At 41.5% G+C, this 18,367-nt stretch overlaps 1 protein-coding gene across 6 annotated transcripts; it reads right to left on the minus strand.

Moving 5' to 3' along the window:
- Positions 1-518: 518 nt before the first annotated feature.
- LOC131251419 (uncharacterized) lies at positions 519-12,682 on the minus strand. Of its 6 annotated transcripts, none has more exons than XR_009173849.1 (6): positions 10,793-11,463; positions 1,885-2,042; positions 1,596-1,737; positions 1,390-1,496; positions 1,079-1,200; positions 519-980 (listed from the first exon to the last, which is right to left on the minus strand). XR_009173849.1 is itself a non-coding variant. In XM_058252103.1 (3 exons), exons 1-3 carry the CDS (start codon positions 1,519-1,521, stop codon positions 941-943), a joined length of 294 nt encoding a protein of 97 aa, XP_058108086.1. In that variant the 5' UTR covers positions 1,522-1,865; the 3' UTR covers positions 520-940. The 6 variants fall into 6 exon arrangements, 1 of the variants encoding a protein (XP_058108086.1); XR_009173846.1 differs by adding an exon at positions 12,483-12,682 and having other exon boundaries at positions 530-980; positions 1,390-1,737; positions 10,793-10,886; XR_009173847.1 differs by adding an exon at positions 11,748-12,422 and having other exon boundaries at positions 530-980; positions 1,390-1,737; positions 10,793-10,886.
- Positions 12,683-18,367: the final 5,685 nt, after the last annotated feature.

Raw genomic sequence — 18,367 nt, forward strand, 5'->3', positions numbered from 1 at the left:
ACCGTTCAATCAATGCCACATGGTTAACCTATAAAGTATAGCTAGAAAGGTTCTTGGGAAGTCTCTCATCTTCTACTCAATAGCTTAGTTATTTCTTAAAGAGGAGGTTGGCTCATTCACAAAGTGAGTGCAGACTTACATATGCATGTTCTATGTTTAGAGAAGAAATTAGGCTGAAAATGCGCTATTGATTCCTATATGAAAGGAGTGTACTTCCAAAAAACACTATCATAGCACTATGTGCTATAAATGCTCACGGATCAAGAAGCAGAACAGTAGAGAGTTAACCTGGGCTCGGCTTTTGTAGACACAATCATGGGGAGTTCTCATTAAAAGAAATTAGAGAGGACCAGTTTGGACTAAGCATGCTACCTATCGGGCCCCAAACCTAGGCAAACCAAGAAGCAATGAGATTAAATTTCTTTATCACATCCATCTACACTTTCCCAATCACATCTGTCTACACTTTCCCAGTCACCAGACAATGCAAAAGAATGTGATTAATGGATTCTTCAGCTTTATAGCATAAAACACACTTGTCTGAAGCGCTTAAACCACACCTCTGAAAGTTATCCATGGTCAGAATTTTCCTGCAGCAGCTAACCAGGCTAAAGCCTTCACCTTTAAAGGAAGCACACCCTTCCAAATCCTTGAGAATAAAAATTCCTTCCGTCAAACCCCCTACTAAGAGCTACAACAAGAGATTTCACAGAGTAACTCAGCCTTGGGAGCTGAGAGTAAAAATTTTGCAACCAAAACTTGTAAGTGGAATTTAAACAGATTGAAAATAGGAGAAAAGGTGACTAAACAAAAGATTTCATCATCTTTCAAATTCTTCCAAAGGTGACATTCCACACAATATTATTGCGAACATGCTGAAATAATTGCCTCACCAAAGCCTCCTTTCTATGATGAACCAACATAAAGATCTCCAAAACTCTCAGCAAGCACTCCTCACACCATAAATCTTCCCAAAACCTCTGTATGACACCACTTCCAACTTTGAATATGAAAAAGGGCGCATCTATTTCCCCATAAATCAATAATATTATTGGCAAGTAGATATCTTTCAGATTACCTTTGCTCAAGATGCATCAGAAATTGTATGAGATGGCGACAAAGTGCAGGCAGAACATATGCTGGATTCTTTTCAGACAATCTGCCAGCAACTGATATAGCAAACTCTCGAACATCAAAATCCTATGACATGGAAAAGAAGAAGAAAAAAAAAGATAGTGAACACTCCCCTATGTTCATAAACATTTTTCCAATAAAGATAACAGGTCAAATGCTCATATAAGAGCCATTGATAGGTGGTGCCAAAAATTATACCTCATCAAAAGAAAATCACTATACAAGTAATTACACACAAAAGATAGACAAGCATACCTCACAACTCAAGAAGAACTTCAAATTTTTAAAGAGAGACTTGCACTCTCTAGTCTCCTTATCTTCTTCTTTATCCTTGCCAAAGGCCCACAAGATGAGTGGGACTTCTGATGAATGGTAAAGTTTGCACATTTTCTAATATCAATAACAGGTTGGTCCATAAGATGCAAAATGGAGAAATTGAGAAATTTTCAAATCTGACATACTTGTTTGAGTTTGGGTGATTTAAAACAACGAAAACCAAGATGGGGTTGTATTATGAATATCAAATCCTAAAACAGTTACTATTAGAAAAGGCCTTTTTTTCTGTGCATGTGGGTATGCTTCTTTTTTTTCTTCTTCTCTTGGCTAATCAGTTGAGCAACCCAGAAAAAAAAAAATTCAGTAGTCATGGACTCTAAAGAGTGTAAAACCTAGATATTATAGCAAAGGAATCTAACTTATGCATCAATGAGATAAACAATTCATTACATAGATGTCAATTAAATTCAATACCTAAGTTTCTTCTCCTCTTTGCTTCTAGAATCATTGTTGGATAGCTTTGGCTTGTCACGTTCTCCCTGGAGCAATTTCTCAAAAGCACTTTCTTTTGCTTCCAAAGTTTCATGAATGACAGCCACTTGGTCCTTGAAAAACTACTCCATGTAATCCATCTAGAGGAAAAAAGAGAGCATTCACCCCCCCCCCCCCCCCACTAAAAATAAAATAAATAAATAAATTCAGGAAGACATGCCACATGGCCAACAACAAAACATGAAGATCCTCTCTTTTGGGTGGCGACTGGTGGGTGGGGCAATAGTTGAATAAAACAATGACTATTTTTATCCACATGTGTTATCTATTTATTTCTTCCATAAAGAAGGGGAAAAATGATACCCCAAAAAAAAAAGCCAGCACAAAATGTCTTCTTCTTCTTCTTCTTCTTTTTATTTGAAAGATCAGTATATAGAATGTCTTAAAGGCTGCAGTAATATCTTTTTTTACTTCAGGTGTCGATATTTCAAAAATATAAGAAAGAGATTGTACGTAACACTCATCGAATGGTCTAATTTCACTTGTAAAAACAGCATCCATCAACATAAATTACAAAATAAATGTGCTTTTATCCATTTATCTGAACTTGTAAGAGCCTTCATGCTGACAAAGGTCCCTAACACACATAGGTTGTTTGTTCTTTCAAAGTGTCTACTAGGGTGTTCAATCCATATAAGCTACAGCCATAGAAAAGTGAAAATAATAATAATAATAATAAATTCTTTGACCATTTCTACGGATAAGAGAGTTAGTCATAAGCACCATTTAAACACTGTAAGGCCTATATCCTAATCCATACTATTCCGTAGACTCTCGCGATCCTTCCCGTCGAATTCCGGTAACCTGCGACCTATAATCGACATTTAAGCATGACCCTAAGTCGTATCTCGTAGATCTGAGTCATCTCAATCCGAGACTTGTATCATTGCGACCACACCATCGCTGCAGTTCTGACGCCGTGTATTACACACCGAGACGATACCCAGGTCAGGAGATGTGGGCCCGCGTTCAGTTCGAGGAAAACACCATGCGTTTGCAATCCCAAGAGAATCTCTACAACATGTCCCATCAATCAATCAATTAATTACCTCATGTCAAGTACAAGAGTAACCCCAAAGTTAACTCTCTCTCACCCTCTCTCTTACACACCCATACATGTCAAGTACACCTATCAACTCACATCCATCACCTCTCCCTTACAACCACCATTTCTCTCTCTTTCTCTTCACATTTTGCAAGCAATAAAAAATGGTGGATGTCTAAGCATATCCAAGGAGAGAAAGTGTGATGTGTGTGGCCCACTTCCCACCCTAAGATCCATCATCCTAGCCCTTCAATTTTCGTCACCTTCCATCAAAGTGAGACACAATGAGATTAGCATTCCATCAGACCAAGAAGATCGAATGGTGGGTGTTTTATAGGCCTAGATTTCATTTTTGATGATGAGCCAAGTGATGCCTACCGATTGATGGTATGGATCTCACTTTAGACCCTAGGTGTGGCCGATGGCCCACCTTGATTCTCATGATCATTCCATGATGAGGCCATTCTCAATGGACCCCATCATGATGTTTATTTTCCTTGCATGGATAGGGTCATCTAGACCTTACATTTCGGTGGAGAAAGGATCTCCACCGTTGATTTTGATCAGTGGGTCCATATATAATGGGATTCGCTTGATGTATGTTGTAAATCATGGAAGGGAGGGCCCATAGTGCCGGGGTCCCTCCATCACTCTCTCTCTCTCTCTCTCCCTCTCTCTCTCTCTCTTTTCCCTTGTTGTTGTTCCCATGATGTATGCAATTTATCTAAGATGTCCACCTTCGTGGGACCCACTTGATGGGCCTGTTAGATCTACACCGTCCAAACCATGTGGGCCCTACCTTATGGCGATGGGAAAACATAAATATTAGATTGATACAAATCAAGTGGGCCACGTTCATGTGGGACCCACCTGGATGAGTTATATTCACACCGTCCAGCGTCCCTGGACGCTGGACGTGTAGTGAAGTGTGAACAGATAGTGGATTGTACTAACAAAAAAATATCACCTTAATTCTAAACTTTTTGGGTGGGCAGTTCATACAGGTCCCACCTTGATGCATTGATCTAATCCACACCGTCCATCCCATTCCCCTACTCATTTTAGGCGTTGAGCCAAAAAATGAGGCCCATCCGATTATCTAGTGGCCATTTCATAGAAAACAATTATTTTTACCATTAAAATCTCCTTTAATGTTTCTATACTTCAAAATACCTTGAATATTAGGCTTATTTAGCTTGTTATAAGCCGTAAGATCCAATGGTTGGAGTGGATCCTCCTGATGCGGACCCCACCTGTGAAAAACCGCAGAAAAACTATTTTTTTTAAAAAAAATATGCAAGGCAGCAGGCGCTGCCGCTGACGCCAAAGAACAAGCAGCATCATCTTGCTGCTATGTTACGAGTGAGAGAGGCAGGGACCATGAGTCCCAGTGCTGGCCCCACCATGGTGTATGTGTTTTATCCACACCATCCACACCATTGGGCGGTGGGACCCACTATGACGTATGTGTTTTATCTATGTCGTCCAACCATTTTGTTGGGCTGTTGGATGGCTAGTGGACCCTACCCTTGATGTCTATGTCACATCCAAACCATTCATCCAGTTGGCAAGCTGCCTTAAGGCTTGAGATAAAATGAGGCAGATCTGCCTGTTATTGGACCACACAGCAAAAAGCAGTGGAATTGAGTGTCTGCCATTGAAACTCCTCTGGCTCCAGAGGTTTTGTAGAAAATTGGATTTTTAATTTATTCTTTGGTCTATGTGACCTTATCATCAGATGGATAGGAAATAAATGTTATGGTGGGCCCTGATCATGAGGCGTGTGTTATATCTACTCCATCCATCTGTGAGGGCCCACCTAGATGTATATATTTTGTATTCACAACGTCCATTCACATGGCCTCCACTTCATGTACGTGTTGTACCCAAGTTGTCCATTTGATGGGCCCATTTGGAACAAGTCGGCCCCACCCTATTATGTTGTATATGAGGCCCATATGATGAGGCTCAGGTGATGTATTTATGGCCTATTTGGCGAGGCCTAAATATGATGCATTTGGGCCCATTTGATGAGGCCTGATATGATATATATTGGCCCATGGGTGAGGCCCAATATGATGTATTCAAGGCCCATGGGCGAGGCCCATTTGATGTATCTGAGGCCCATGGGTTGAGGCCCAATGGGATGTATATAAGGTCCATTGCAATATGTGATTTCACCATGGTTTGTGTAATGATGTTTATGACGGGTCGTGCCTTGGGAGCAATGATGATTTGATGTCCACATTGTAAGGATAATGTTGGTTAAATGTCCGCATTATGACTCTCCCTAGGGCCCATTGATAGGCCCATACTTGTTGTGTGTAGGCCATTTAGGCCCATCCTCATTGGAAGAATAGTTCATCACCATTTAATATGCTTAGTATAGCATCATGATACATGCCCATACATATCATCTACATGTTTGTTATGAGATGTGGTTGACTATTGCATATGTCATTGGGCAAGTTGTTATGAGACTCCCTGATAGGTGGAGGTTATCTCACCTGAGCATACGGTATGCGCAGGATTGATGCATGACTGGATTGTATGACTCATGCATTTTGCATTGTGTGCTATGACTAGTGTACACCCTAGTGATATCAAGGTCATAGTCTCCACAAGCATATTGGATAGCCAGATGGGACACCAAAAATGTTTAGTTATAGCATACGGGCACCATAGATGTCCCTAGGTGAAAATCCATAAACCTCTATGGCCAGGAGATGCCCCAACGTTGAGACTGAGTGGATATATATGAGCGCATGAGGGCCGAATACCAGGAGGTCTCGTCTCCCACTATGTCGTGGTCAGTTGGGAGGGGGTATGGCCTTACCCGCCCGAGGGTAGGGGGTATAGTTAGGTTGAGTTTGACGAGATCATGAATGGGTCCGCTATCTATGTACCAGGTAGATATTGGCTAGCTACTAGCCAGGCGGATGGTGAGGTCTCTTCCACTTGCATGGTCGCGTGTCAGTGGGCAACGATTTGCATGTAGAGTGTACTAGTCCCCGGTGATGATCCAAGAGAGAAACCGTACTGATATGTGGACTTATGTAAGAGTTGCATATTCATTCATTCATTCATTCACTATTCACTCGGGTTGGTGGTGCACCTTCGTAATGGTAAGGATTTCAGTTGGGCGCGCGACTAACCTAAGATTAGGAGTTTACCACATTGAGTCTGACTATCCAAATTTAGGTATGGGACTGGTTTGGATAGAAGTCTCTTGTGGTGGACCCCGTAGCCTGCGATACTACGTACTATCATCCCGACTTCACACTTCAGCTTGGTCATTTCATTCACATCACATAATGCATTATATCCGCAGGCATATGGCATTTTGGGTTGCTATGTTTATGCACTTATATGACTTAGATGGGCTTAGTAGGATTTACATATTACATCACATCATCAGGCATCTGATATTTAGTTCTCTATGATTCTGTATTTGTATAGCCGATCTGCATTGCATACTCTGATATCGTGTGATTTATGATCTTGTCAGTATTTTACTCTGATATCATATGATTCATGATCTTGCCTGTTTTTTTGATATTGTATGATTATGGCATTGTATTGGATACTTGGCACGTGCATCCCACACACTTACACCACCCTCTAAGCTTTCTATAAGCTTATGCACGATAGATGCGTGCAGGTAGCGTTAGGTTGCAACAACGTTGAGCTTGGAGCATGTAGCGGTCTTTTGGAGCTTTGATTTTTGACATATGTATTTTCCTTTCAACATTGTATTGAAATATTTATATTAGTGGATATGTGATGATGATGATGGTCCCTTTATGATTTGGGTATACTTGTGGTTATGCTTCTTATGAGACAAATGTACATTAGAAAATCCTCCTTGTGGATCCCAGGATCGGAACCTGGCGTATGGATGCTGGGAGCCGAGAATAGGGTATTACGGAGGCCGTTGGCACCGGATTCGGCAATTAGGAATTTTGTGAGCCCGATTTCTGGGTTTGGGGCGTGACAGGAGATGGTATCAGAGCATAACTTGGGAATACCTGAAGATAACATTAGATATCTACTGATAGCTACCCTTCACTCTATGATTGTTAAGAACTTAGAATGGTTAGATCCCCGAGTTCGAATAACTTAGAGATTTTCTGATATAGCTCCCTACCGATGAGATTGTGAGACTGTAAGACGTTCCAGTTTTGATCATTTCCGACCAAGAGCCGAGGTTCAGTGAGGTCATCGTAGTGTTGATGAGGCGTCCTGGGAGCAAGTGGCTGAGATTCGTGGGCATTGTCCCCATCTCTTAGGTGTTTGATTATGTTGGGATGTTGTGTTCTGATAAGATTTCCCTCCCTTGGTGAGCTCAATATTGGTCGTGTTCTGTTTTAAATTTTGAGTATGAAATTTTTATTAGGTGGGGAGAGCTGTAAGGCCCATATCCTAATCCGTACTATTACGTAGACTCCCGCGATCCTTCCCGGTGAATTTCGACAACCTGCAACCTATAATCGATGTTTACACGCGACCCTAAGTCATATCCCTTAAATCTAAGTCAGCTCAATCCGAGACTTGTATCATTATGACCGCACCGTCGCCGCAGTTCCAACTCCTCGTATTATGCACTGAGGCGATACCCAGGCCAGGAGATGTGGGCCCGCGTTCAGTTCGAGGAAAATACCGCGTGTTTGCTATCCCAAGAGAATCTCTACAACATGTCTCATCAATCAATCAATTAATCACCTCATGTCAAGTATAAGAGCAACCCTAAAGTCAACTCTCTCTCACCCTCTCTTACACACCCATACATGTCAAGTACACTCATCAACTCACATCCATCACCTCTCCCTTACAACCACCATTTCTCTCTCTCTTTCTCTTCACATTTTCCAAGCAATAAAAAATGGTGGACGTCTAAGCATTTCTAAGGAGAGAAAGTATGATGTGTGTGGCCCACTTCCCACCCCAAGATCCATTATCCTAGCCATTCAATTCTCATCACCTTCCATCAAAGTGAGACATAAGAAGATTCACATTCAATCGGACCAAGAAGATCGAACCGTGGGTGTTTCTATAGATCTAGATTTCATTTTTGATGATGGACCAAGTGAGGCCTACCGATTGATGGTATGGATCTCACTTTGGACCCTAGGTGTGGCCGATGGCCCACCTTGATTCTCATTATCATTCCATGATGGGGCCATTCTCCATGGACCCCATCATGATGTTTATTTTCCTTACATGGATAGGGTCATTTAGACCTTGCATTTCGGTGGAGAAAGGATCTCCACCGTTGATTTTGATCAGTGGGCCCATATGTAATGGGACCCACTTAATGTATGTTGTAAATCATGGAAGGGAGGGCTCATAATGCCGGGGTCCCTCCATCACTCTCTCTCTCTCTTTTCCCTTGTTGTTGGCCCCATGATGTATGTAATTTATCCAAGATGTCCACCTTCGTGGGACCCACTTGATGGACCTGTTAGATCTACACCGTCCAAACCATGTGGGCCCTACCTTATGGCGATGGGAAAACACAAATATTAGATTGATACAAATCAAGTGGGCCATGTTCATGGTGATGTATTTATGGCCTATTTGGTGAGGCCCAAATATGATGCATTTGGGCCCATTTGATGAGGCCCAATGTATATATATTGGCCCATGGGTGAGGCCCAATATGATGTATTCAAGGCCCATGGGTGAGGCCCATTTGATGTATCTGAGGCCCATGGGTTGAGGCCCAATGGGATGTATATAAGGTCCATTGCAATATGTGATTCCACCATGGTTTGTGTAATGATGTTTATGACGGGCCGTGCCTTGGGAGCAATGATGGTTTGACGTCTACATTGTAAGGATAATGTTGGTTAAATGTCCACATGATGACTCTCCCTAGGGCCCATTGATAGGCCCATACTTATTGTGTGTAGGCCATCTAAGCCCATCCTCGTTGGAAGAAAAGTTCATTACCATTTAATATGCTTAATATATCATCATGATACATGCTTATACGCATCATCTGCATGTTTGTTAAGAGATGTGGTTGACCATTGCATATATCATTGGGCAGGTTGTTATAAGACTTCCTGATAGGCGGAGGTTATCTCACATGAGCACACGGTATGCACAGGATTGATGCATGACTGGATTGTAAGACTCATGCATTTTGTATTGTGTGTTGTGATTACTGTATGCCCTAGTGATATCAGGGCCATAGCCTATAGAGGCATATCGCAGATGGCCAGATGGGACACTGAAAATGTTTGTTATAGCATACGGGAGCCATAGATGTCCCTGGGTGAAAATTCTTAAACCTCTATGGCCAGGAGATGCCCCAATGTTGAGACCGAGTGGATATATATGAGCACATGAGGGCCAAATACCAGGAGGTCGCGTCTCCCACTGTGTCGTGGTTAGTTGGGAGGGGGTGTGGCCTTACCCGCCCGAGGGTAGGGGGTATTGCTAGGCTAAGTTTGACTAGCTCATAAATGGGTCCGCTATCGATGTGCCGGGTAGATATTGGCTGACTACTGGCCAGACGGATGGTAAGGTCTCTTCCACTTGCATGGTCGCACATCAGTGGGCGGCGATTTACATGTAGAGTGTACTAGACCACGGTGATGATCCCAGAGAGAAACCGTACTGATATGTGGACTTATCGAGTAGGAGTTGCATATTCATTCATTCATTCATTCACTATCCACTCAGGTTGGTGATATGCAACTAATTATTGTGTACCTTCATAATGGCAAGGATTTCGGTTGGGTGTGCGACTAACCTGAGATCAGGAGTTTACCACATTGAGTCTAACTATCCAAATTTAGGTATAAGACTGGTTTGGATAGAAGTCCCTTGTAGTGGACCCCGTAGCTTATGATACTACGTACTATCATCCCAACTTCGCAATCCAGCTTGGTCATTTCATTTGCATCACATATTGCATTACATCCGCAGGCATATGACATTTTGGGTTGCTAGGTCTAGATGGACTTAGTAGGATTTACATATTGCATTGCATCATCAGGCATTTGATATTTAGTTCTCTATTATTCCTCATTTGTATAGCCGATCTATATTGCATACTCTGATATCGTGTGATTCATGATCTAGTCAATATTTTACTTTGATATCATATGATTCATGATCTTGCTTGTATTTTCGATATTGTATGATTATTGTATTGTATTGGATACTTGGCACGTGCATCCTACACACTTACACCACCCTCTAAGCTTTCTATAAGCTTATGCATGATAGATGTGTGCAGGTGGCGTTAGGTTGCAGCAGCGTTGATCTTGGAGCGTGCAGCGGTCTTTTGGAGTTTGATTTTTGACATATGTTTTTCCCTTTCAGTATTGTATTCAAATGTTTATATTAGTGGATATGTGATGATGATGATGTTGCCTTTATGATTTAGGTATACTTGTGGTTATGCTTCTGATGAGATAAATGTACGTTGGAAAATCCTCCTTGTAGGATAACAGGATCGGAACCTGACGTATGGACGTTGGGAGCCGAGAATGGGGTACTACAGAGGCTGTCGGCACCGGATATGGCAATTACGAATTTTGTGAGCCCAAATTCCGGGTTTGGGGCGTGACAAACACCCTTGCAACCACTGAATCAATTTAGAAGAAGTTGATGATAAGAATATTAATATCTATTCACTTCTATTTTACTTGCCAATCTAACATATAAATGCCACCCCAGATTAACAGGACAAAGGCTAAGATGGTGGTGTCAATAATAATTGTGGCAATAAACAAGTGGCTAGAGGGTGAGCAAGTTTAGTAATAGCGGTACCTTGGTAGAAGAGTTCATCTACTAAAATTTCATATACTTGTTAAGGTTAATGAACGCACAAGTGGAACTTTATTTTTCACTGCCCCTCTAACATCTGCAACAATAAAAAGAAAATAAGAAAACATTCTATTCAGAGACGTACAATGAATTAAGGGAAAGGAAAAATATTGATTTAGAAAATCAGTGAATAGGTGATATCAAACATAGTGATGATTCAATGTACTGTACAATGTATGGATGATCAGAAAATCATTCTTTCAATTTTTCCTAGAAAGGAAGTGAAAGTATTATGAGGCATGCAATGAATGAAGCAAAGAACTCTAACAACACTTTTTATGAGGCATCCATGATAAGTTAACCTGCTGGTTGTAGGGAATGATTGACATGTCCCGTTTCAAATTGACATGTTCAATTTCCCTTTCAATAACTCTTGTTGAAAAACTAAGGGAATGAAAGTAAAAAACATAATATAAGAGGGAAGTAAACTAAAATCAGCAACAGGGAAAAAAACCTTTTGCACATATTGGAGGTAACTTCCCTCTAATTTTACCATCTAAAAGCTCATTTTGGAGGTAAATTCTTTTTCCTTCATTTAAATTTATGAAAAAGAAAGAGTTTCTACTCCTTATTAATTGGGGGAAAGCAAATGCAATTGCTTCCCAAATACGTATAAATTCCTTATTAATGCAAACTAGTTGCATTCTCCAATCTGTAATTTATTCAAACTAGCCTTAAGACAAACTATTTTACTTTCTCAACATTTATAAATGGCATTTTAAGAAACATTGTTTCCTTCTATTTCCACGAAGCCAAATAGGCAGTCCAGAGCATTGGTTTGTTACATTCTTCCTTGTGTAGAGTATTAAAGTCTTCTAGCTGGGACAATTCTAGCCTTTTGATTGTGGCAACAAAAAAAAAGGAAAAAAAAAGAAATAAAAGAAAAGAAAGATAGTACATTTTGGTTGAAAATTAGAGTGCCAGTCTCCATCCAAATGAAATTTATCCAAAGATTGGTGCCTGTGAATTTCCCATCACGGAGATTTTTAGGCCTTCATCAATCCGTAGTTCGATGCAATAGGCCAATGGTCTGGATTAGCGAACCATGGGTCCAATTGTGGAATATAATGTTTGTCCTTGCACAACTACAAATGGGAATGTAAAATCTATAAAGAAGCAACACTGCTCTTAAAACAACATGAATGCAATTAAAACAGCCGCAGCCCCTGTGACCACAAACACTAGTTTTTTTAAGAGAGAGAACTCAAAAACCAAATGGTATAGTTCATAACTAGCAATAACAAACCCCAGTAAACACACTAATCATATATTTTAAAAAAAGGGCAAAATGGGAAACAATGATGGGCAATCCAATATTTTCAAGCATGAAGGAAACTGAATACAACTCACACTATCAAAGACAAAAATTCAACTAAAAGCATGAATCATGCATTCAAGCAGTGAAATTAAATCACTAAACCACTTGTCATCATGATCTCAGCTGAAATTAAATTTTGTTGAAAGCAAAAGAAAAAAGAAATCGATAGTTCAAAACTGCCTAACAAAATTCAACTAAAAACACCAATCATAAGGAGCAGCGGAAGGAAAGAAAAAACGGCAAGCCACCGATCCATCAATAATCTGAAAATAAGCTAAATTTAGAACATATATAGTACAAAATCAGTTTCCTAACCTGTGCATGGTGCATGGGTTAATTATCATGGGTCACATACAAACAAATCATGCATGTGGCACAACATTTTGGCAGTCTCCAGACTTTTCATCTAGTGGGCCCCGTTGCACATGGGCCATAGTCTGGAAAATCCCCTAATTGGTTAATCCTAGCCATCCAATGGGTTGAGCATTTTCCCTTCCAATGTCCTCAGCTAACAACATTCTCTTACACCCTCCCATTACAGATCAGTAGGAGTATCCCATGGTTACAGCTTCGCGGTGGGGCCCACTAGGGGAACAGGATAACTAGCATGTACACCCTGCATAGGTTAGATTCCCCATCATGTATAACAACCACACAGAAATTTTCAACTTCATCAAAAAATCACCTTCCCCATCGAATTAAACGGAGAAAAATAGCTCAAATTCAAAAAAATTATATAATATGAAAAGGGAAAAAGAAAAAATATCCTAAAATAGAAAACCCTTGATTAGAAACAAGAACAACTAGCTGAAACTGCAAATCCAGCTCTCGATAGGGCAAATGTTGGCGTTGATCGGTGGAGGTGGTGGCGCTAGTGGAGCAGGAACGGTGGCTGTGGACGAAGTTTGTGGTCACAGGGGTTGCGGCTAGTGGAGCAGGGACGGTGGTTGCGGATGAAGTTTGTGGTCACAGGGGTTGCGGCTAGTGGAGGAGCCGAGGCAACGACGAGGGTAGGATGAAAGGGGTTTTGAAAACCCTAGCACATGGTGTGACCACAGATCAACGATAAGTCTATAGCGAAAGGGATTTTGAAAACCCTAGCGAGAGAGAGAGAGAGAGGTTGGGAAACAGAGGGGCGGGTGCGCGAGAGAGGGTTTAGGTTTTGAGAGAGGCGCGGGTGCGAGAAAGAGAGGGTTTGGGTTTTGGGAGAGGGGAGGGCACGTGAGAGTCCATTCATTTTAAAAGATCATTTTAAGGGTTGATCCAAAAAATGAGTCAGATCGATCATTTTAAGGGTTGATCCCAAAAATGTGTCAGATCGATCATTTTAAGGGTTGATCTAAAAAATGAGTCAGATCAAATCTGTAAGCGGACCACATAAAATGTTAATGATAGAAATTTATTTTTTATTATTTCTTATGGTGTGGTCTAATTAAACCTTCAATCTACCTACTTTTTAGGCTCATCCACTGAAATTATATATCAGAATTTATGGGCGTCTTAGATAAAACACATATATTCCAATGGGCCCCATAGAGCCCCCTAAGCACCATCAATCTCTAAGATCATGGTGGAATGTAGGTTTTAGTTACAGATTAAGTAGGTTTTACCTACGGATTAAATCTGTAGCATACTACCTACGGTTTATATCTGTAGCCACCGTAGCCTTTGCTCTATTTTTTTATAGTGGTTGGAAGGGGGTGTGGCCTTACCCGCCTGAGGGTAGGGAGCATTGCTAGGCTGAGTATGACCAGCTCGTGAATGGGTTCGCTATTGACGTGCCGGATAGGTATTGGTAGGCTATTGGCCAGGCGGATAGTGAGGTTTCTTATGCTCACTTGGACTGTGCACCTGGGAAAGGGGTAATGTCATTTGGAGTGTACTAAACCCCAGTGATTATCCGGAGTGAGAACTGTACTGGTATTTGATGCTCTAGTGATGAGCTATATTGATATGCGGATTCGAATGAGGATTGGCATGCTTGAGTTACATCTCGCATCGCATGGCCTTGATATGGCCGATAGCATTCATATTTTCCACCACATAGCCTTGGTATGGCTGATTACATTCATGTATTTATCAACATGATTCCACATTATTCTGATATTGCATTCTGAGCACGCTTATATTCTGCACACACTCTCACCACCCACTAAGCTTTCTATAAGCTTATATGCATGATTGATGTGTGCAGGTGACGTCAGGACGCAGCCGTAGCTTAGTCGCAGCAGGAGCATGCAGTCGAGCTTCAGGAGTTTCCATTATTATTATCATTGTATTTCCTTTCATGCACATTGTACCTTAAAGTTTTTAATCATAGTGGATTTTTGTGATGGTGCCTTGGTTATTGTTCGTGGGTTATGTTTATGGTTATGCTTATTATGAATCAAATTCATGTTAAAAATCCTCCTTGTAGGATCCAATGATCGGAACCTTGTGTATGGGAATCGAGAGTCGAGAATGGGGTACTATGAAGGCTGTCGGCGCCAGATTCGGCGATCGGGAATTTTGTGAGCCCGGTTTCCGAGTTTGGGGCGTAACAACAATGGGTTGCAATACATGGACCTCAAATACATCAAATGGGCTGCAATACATGGGCCTCATATATATCAAATGGGGTGCAGCACATGGGCCTCACATGCATCACATTGGGCCTCATACAAGGGCCTCACATACATCGCATTGGGCCACATCCCATGGGCCTCAAGTAAATCACAATGGGCCACCTCTCATGGGCCTCGAATACATCACAATGGGCCACATCTATGGGCCTCAAATACATCATAATGGACCTCACTTATGGGCCTCAAATACATCACAATGGGCCACACAAATGGACGACATAAATATACAATACATACATCACAGCAAGGCGCCATCGCTGAACGGCCTAGATATACAACGCACACATCATGGTGGCCTGCTGGACGTCCAACCCATGGACGGCTTGGATCAAACATGTACAGCTTCGTAGGCCCACATCTAAGGGATAGACGACAGAGACATCAAGGTGGGCCTCACATCCAGGGGGCTGGACGGATGACCTGGATATACGACACATACATGAGGTGGGTCCTACCGTCCAAAGGGCTGGACGGTGTGGATAAGACCCATACGTCATAGCTGGCCCCATGTGCACCATCCAAGAATGGATGGTGTAGATATTAAATACATACATCAATATGGGCCCCACCCCCACACGTGCAACATGTGTGGGGTGGGTCCCACATCCCTGCCAATAGGACAAACGATTGGGATATAACATATACCTCATGATGGAGGCCCACAGACCTTACTGACGTCATACAACAGCTAAAAGCTGGTGTGAGGTACTCCAACCAATCCCACCTCCCACCGTTTAGAGATTAGATGGTGAGGATACAACACATCCATCATGGTGGGGCCACAGTGTGGCCCACCAGCCTCAAATCAAGCTAACCTTTGTATTTCCCATCGTCCAACAATGGACGGTGAGGATGGGACATACCTTGGTGGGCCTTGCAACTACTGGACGATGTCCAGTAGCATCCTGGGCTGCTGGCCCAACTGATGGACGGTCTGGAAATGATACATACATCAAGGTGGGGTCCATGAGAGTGGACCACCCCACAATCAATGTGATCAAGTTGATATTTGTATTTTTCCCTTCATCTAGATTGGCCCATAAAACGAGCAACGAGGTGGGCCCCGGTTTGGACAGCGTAGATAAAATTCATGCATCATGATGGTGGGCCATCAATACGGAAAGAGAGAGAGAGAGAAGAGAGAGAGAGAGAGAGAGAGAGAGAGAGAGAGAGAACGTGTGATGGAGGGCTCCACCACTATGAGCTCTCCTAGGTTTCAAAACATACATCCCCCAAATAGGATCCATAACATCAATTGGTAGGCCCCACTTGGTCCATCATAAAAATTAAAATCTAATCCTACAAAACACCCACTGATTTCACTCTTTAGCTCCTTGGAATGCTAAGCTCCTAAGCTCTCTCTTAGTTGGAGGTTGATGAAGTATGGATGTCTAGGATGGGAGATTGGGTGATAGGGAGTGGGCCACACTTGGCTCTCTTTGGTAAGAGCTTGGATGATTGCTCTCTCTTGGTTTGCTTAGGAAATGGATTGAGAAAGAGAGAGAGACAGAGAGAGAGAGAGGTGATAGGATGAAAGGGGATGGGTGAGTGATGGGTGGAGTGGTGTTGTTTAAGAAATGGGATGGAAAGGTATGAGTGTTGTTGACTTTTGGGTGAGAGAGGGATAAGTAGGGTATGGGTTGGTACTTGACTTGTGATGGGATGTGTACTTGATTGATTGATGGATTGATGTAATAGATGGTAGAGATTCTCTCAAAATTTGCAATGTGCGGCGTTTTCCTCTAGATGAACGTGGGCCCAGAACTTCTGGCCTAGGTATCGCATCGGTGCATAAGTCGCTGTATTGGAACCACGGTGATGGTGCGGTCATTAGGGTACAAGTCTTAGGTCGAGTCGACTTTGATATACGAGATGCAACTTAAGGTCACGCGTAAATGTTGATTATAGGTCGCAGGTCGCCAGAATTCGACTGTGAGGATCGCGGAAGTCTACGGAACGGTACGATCTAAGATACGGGTCTTACACGATCCCTCACAGCTTGAGGATTTTTTATTATGGTCGTCAACGGTCAGGTGGAAATAGGGAATGGTGGTGGATTAGGATGATAGGACATGGTATTTTTTATTAAAAGGAAGATCATGGTTATCTGATCTTTCTCTATCCTGCCACCATTTGTTCCAACATTTATTAAAATAAACTTCCTTATGATGCTTTAAGCTCTATTCAATTTCTTTTAAATGTCTACAATGGTGAGACCAGGCTAATACTTTGTTTTGAAATATATTTCAAAAGAAGATACGGCCTCAGTCAAAGATGTACCTGTCAATCGGGGGGTCTAGCTGATGCTGGTGATAGTCGATCCTCTATTCTTGAAGATGATTTAAGAGGACTGGTGCGTTGAATAGAGATTGTAGGAACGTTGGGAGGTTGGCCAAAGAGATCTCTTAAGTCTAAGATCTTCCTAGGGGCCATCCTTTATTGTGGAGCAAGTGCTAGAATATCCAACTCCTTTATGGCCTCCTAGCTTGCTGGGACAACAACCTCAGTTGTTGGAGCTGGGGCAGGAAGGGCAACGACTGATATGGATTTTAGCCTGTTCGCCGTCCTTTTGGCTGTAGGAGCAGATGGCGGAGGAGCAGTTCTTTTCTTCACATCTAGCTAGGAGGTGAATTGCTTGATGAGATCGAGCTCACTATTGTTATCCAGTATCTTGTTGTAGTGGAGATTCCACCAAGCAAGGAAGCTATCCATTACCCTAGGAGAGTCAGGATGGCCAAGAATCGCTAGAGCTAGTGACTCCTTACGATATGCGGTACTCAAGGCTACGTAGAGCTCCACATTCATTTCTATAGCACGTTCGTAAGGAGGTTGGTTACAAGTTTTATGAGTAAGAGGGCATGGGATTCATTGAATGAAACTAAATTGTCGAGCAAACGGTGACGGGTAATATTGCTCGACTTTGGCCTCAGCATTCTTCCCCTAATTCACTACGCCAAAATCACGAATTTACAATGGACGAATGCTTAGTTTAACGATGGATTTCATCCGTCACTAACAAAAAAAGCATCGCAAATCCCGCCTTTCTTGAAAATTTAAAGTTTAAAGTCATGGAATTTTGGCGATGAACCAAATCCGTTGCTAAAATCTAATTTACGACGGATTTGGTCTGTCGTAAATTAGCGACAGACTAAATCCGTCGCAAATTTTGATTTTGCGACGGATTAAGTTTGTCGTAAAAGGACTTTTGCCTTGAACGTTTATTTTTTCCTTATTTTTTTTGTAGAATATAGTGGAAAATTATGTTTTTTTGTGGTCTAAGAATTGTTTTTTAATAGAATTTCATTGGTTTAATTGTACATATTTGTATCTAATATTATTTTTTAGCAATTGATTGAATGCAAATAAAAAAATTATTTTGTTTTTATATCAAATGAGTGGAAATTATTATTATTTTTAAAATTTAAAACTAATATTTAAATGATTTGTAATATCACATGAAAAAGAATATTGAGAAGTTTAAAAAATTTAACAATGTTTAGGGAAAAAATGAGATTTTAAAAAAATAAAAATCGTGATTTAATAAAAATCTATTTTGTGGGAAAAAAGAATATTGAA

Source organism: Magnolia sinica, chromosome 7, assembly GCF_029962835.1.
Source record: "Magnolia sinica isolate HGM2019 chromosome 7, MsV1, whole genome shotgun sequence".
In the NCBI taxonomy this organism is placed as follows: domain Eukaryota; kingdom Viridiplantae; phylum Streptophyta; class Magnoliopsida; order Magnoliales; family Magnoliaceae; genus Magnolia; species Magnolia sinica.

Excerpts from the sequence above, each read along its gene's own strand:
- LOC131251419 (XM_058252103.1), bottom strand. The coding sequence starts at position 1,521 with ATGTGCAAACTTTACCATTCATCAGAAGTCCCACTCATCTTGTGGGCC. Across the intron at positions 1,201-1,389 it reads AGTTCTTCTTGAGTTGTGAG|GATTTTGATGTTCGAGAGTT; the intron begins GTATGCTTGTCT and ends TCCATGTCATAG. Across the intron at positions 981-1,078 it reads CTGATGCATCTTGAGCAAAG|AGGTTTTGGGAAGATTTATG; the intron begins GTAATCTGAAAG and ends GGTGTCATACAG.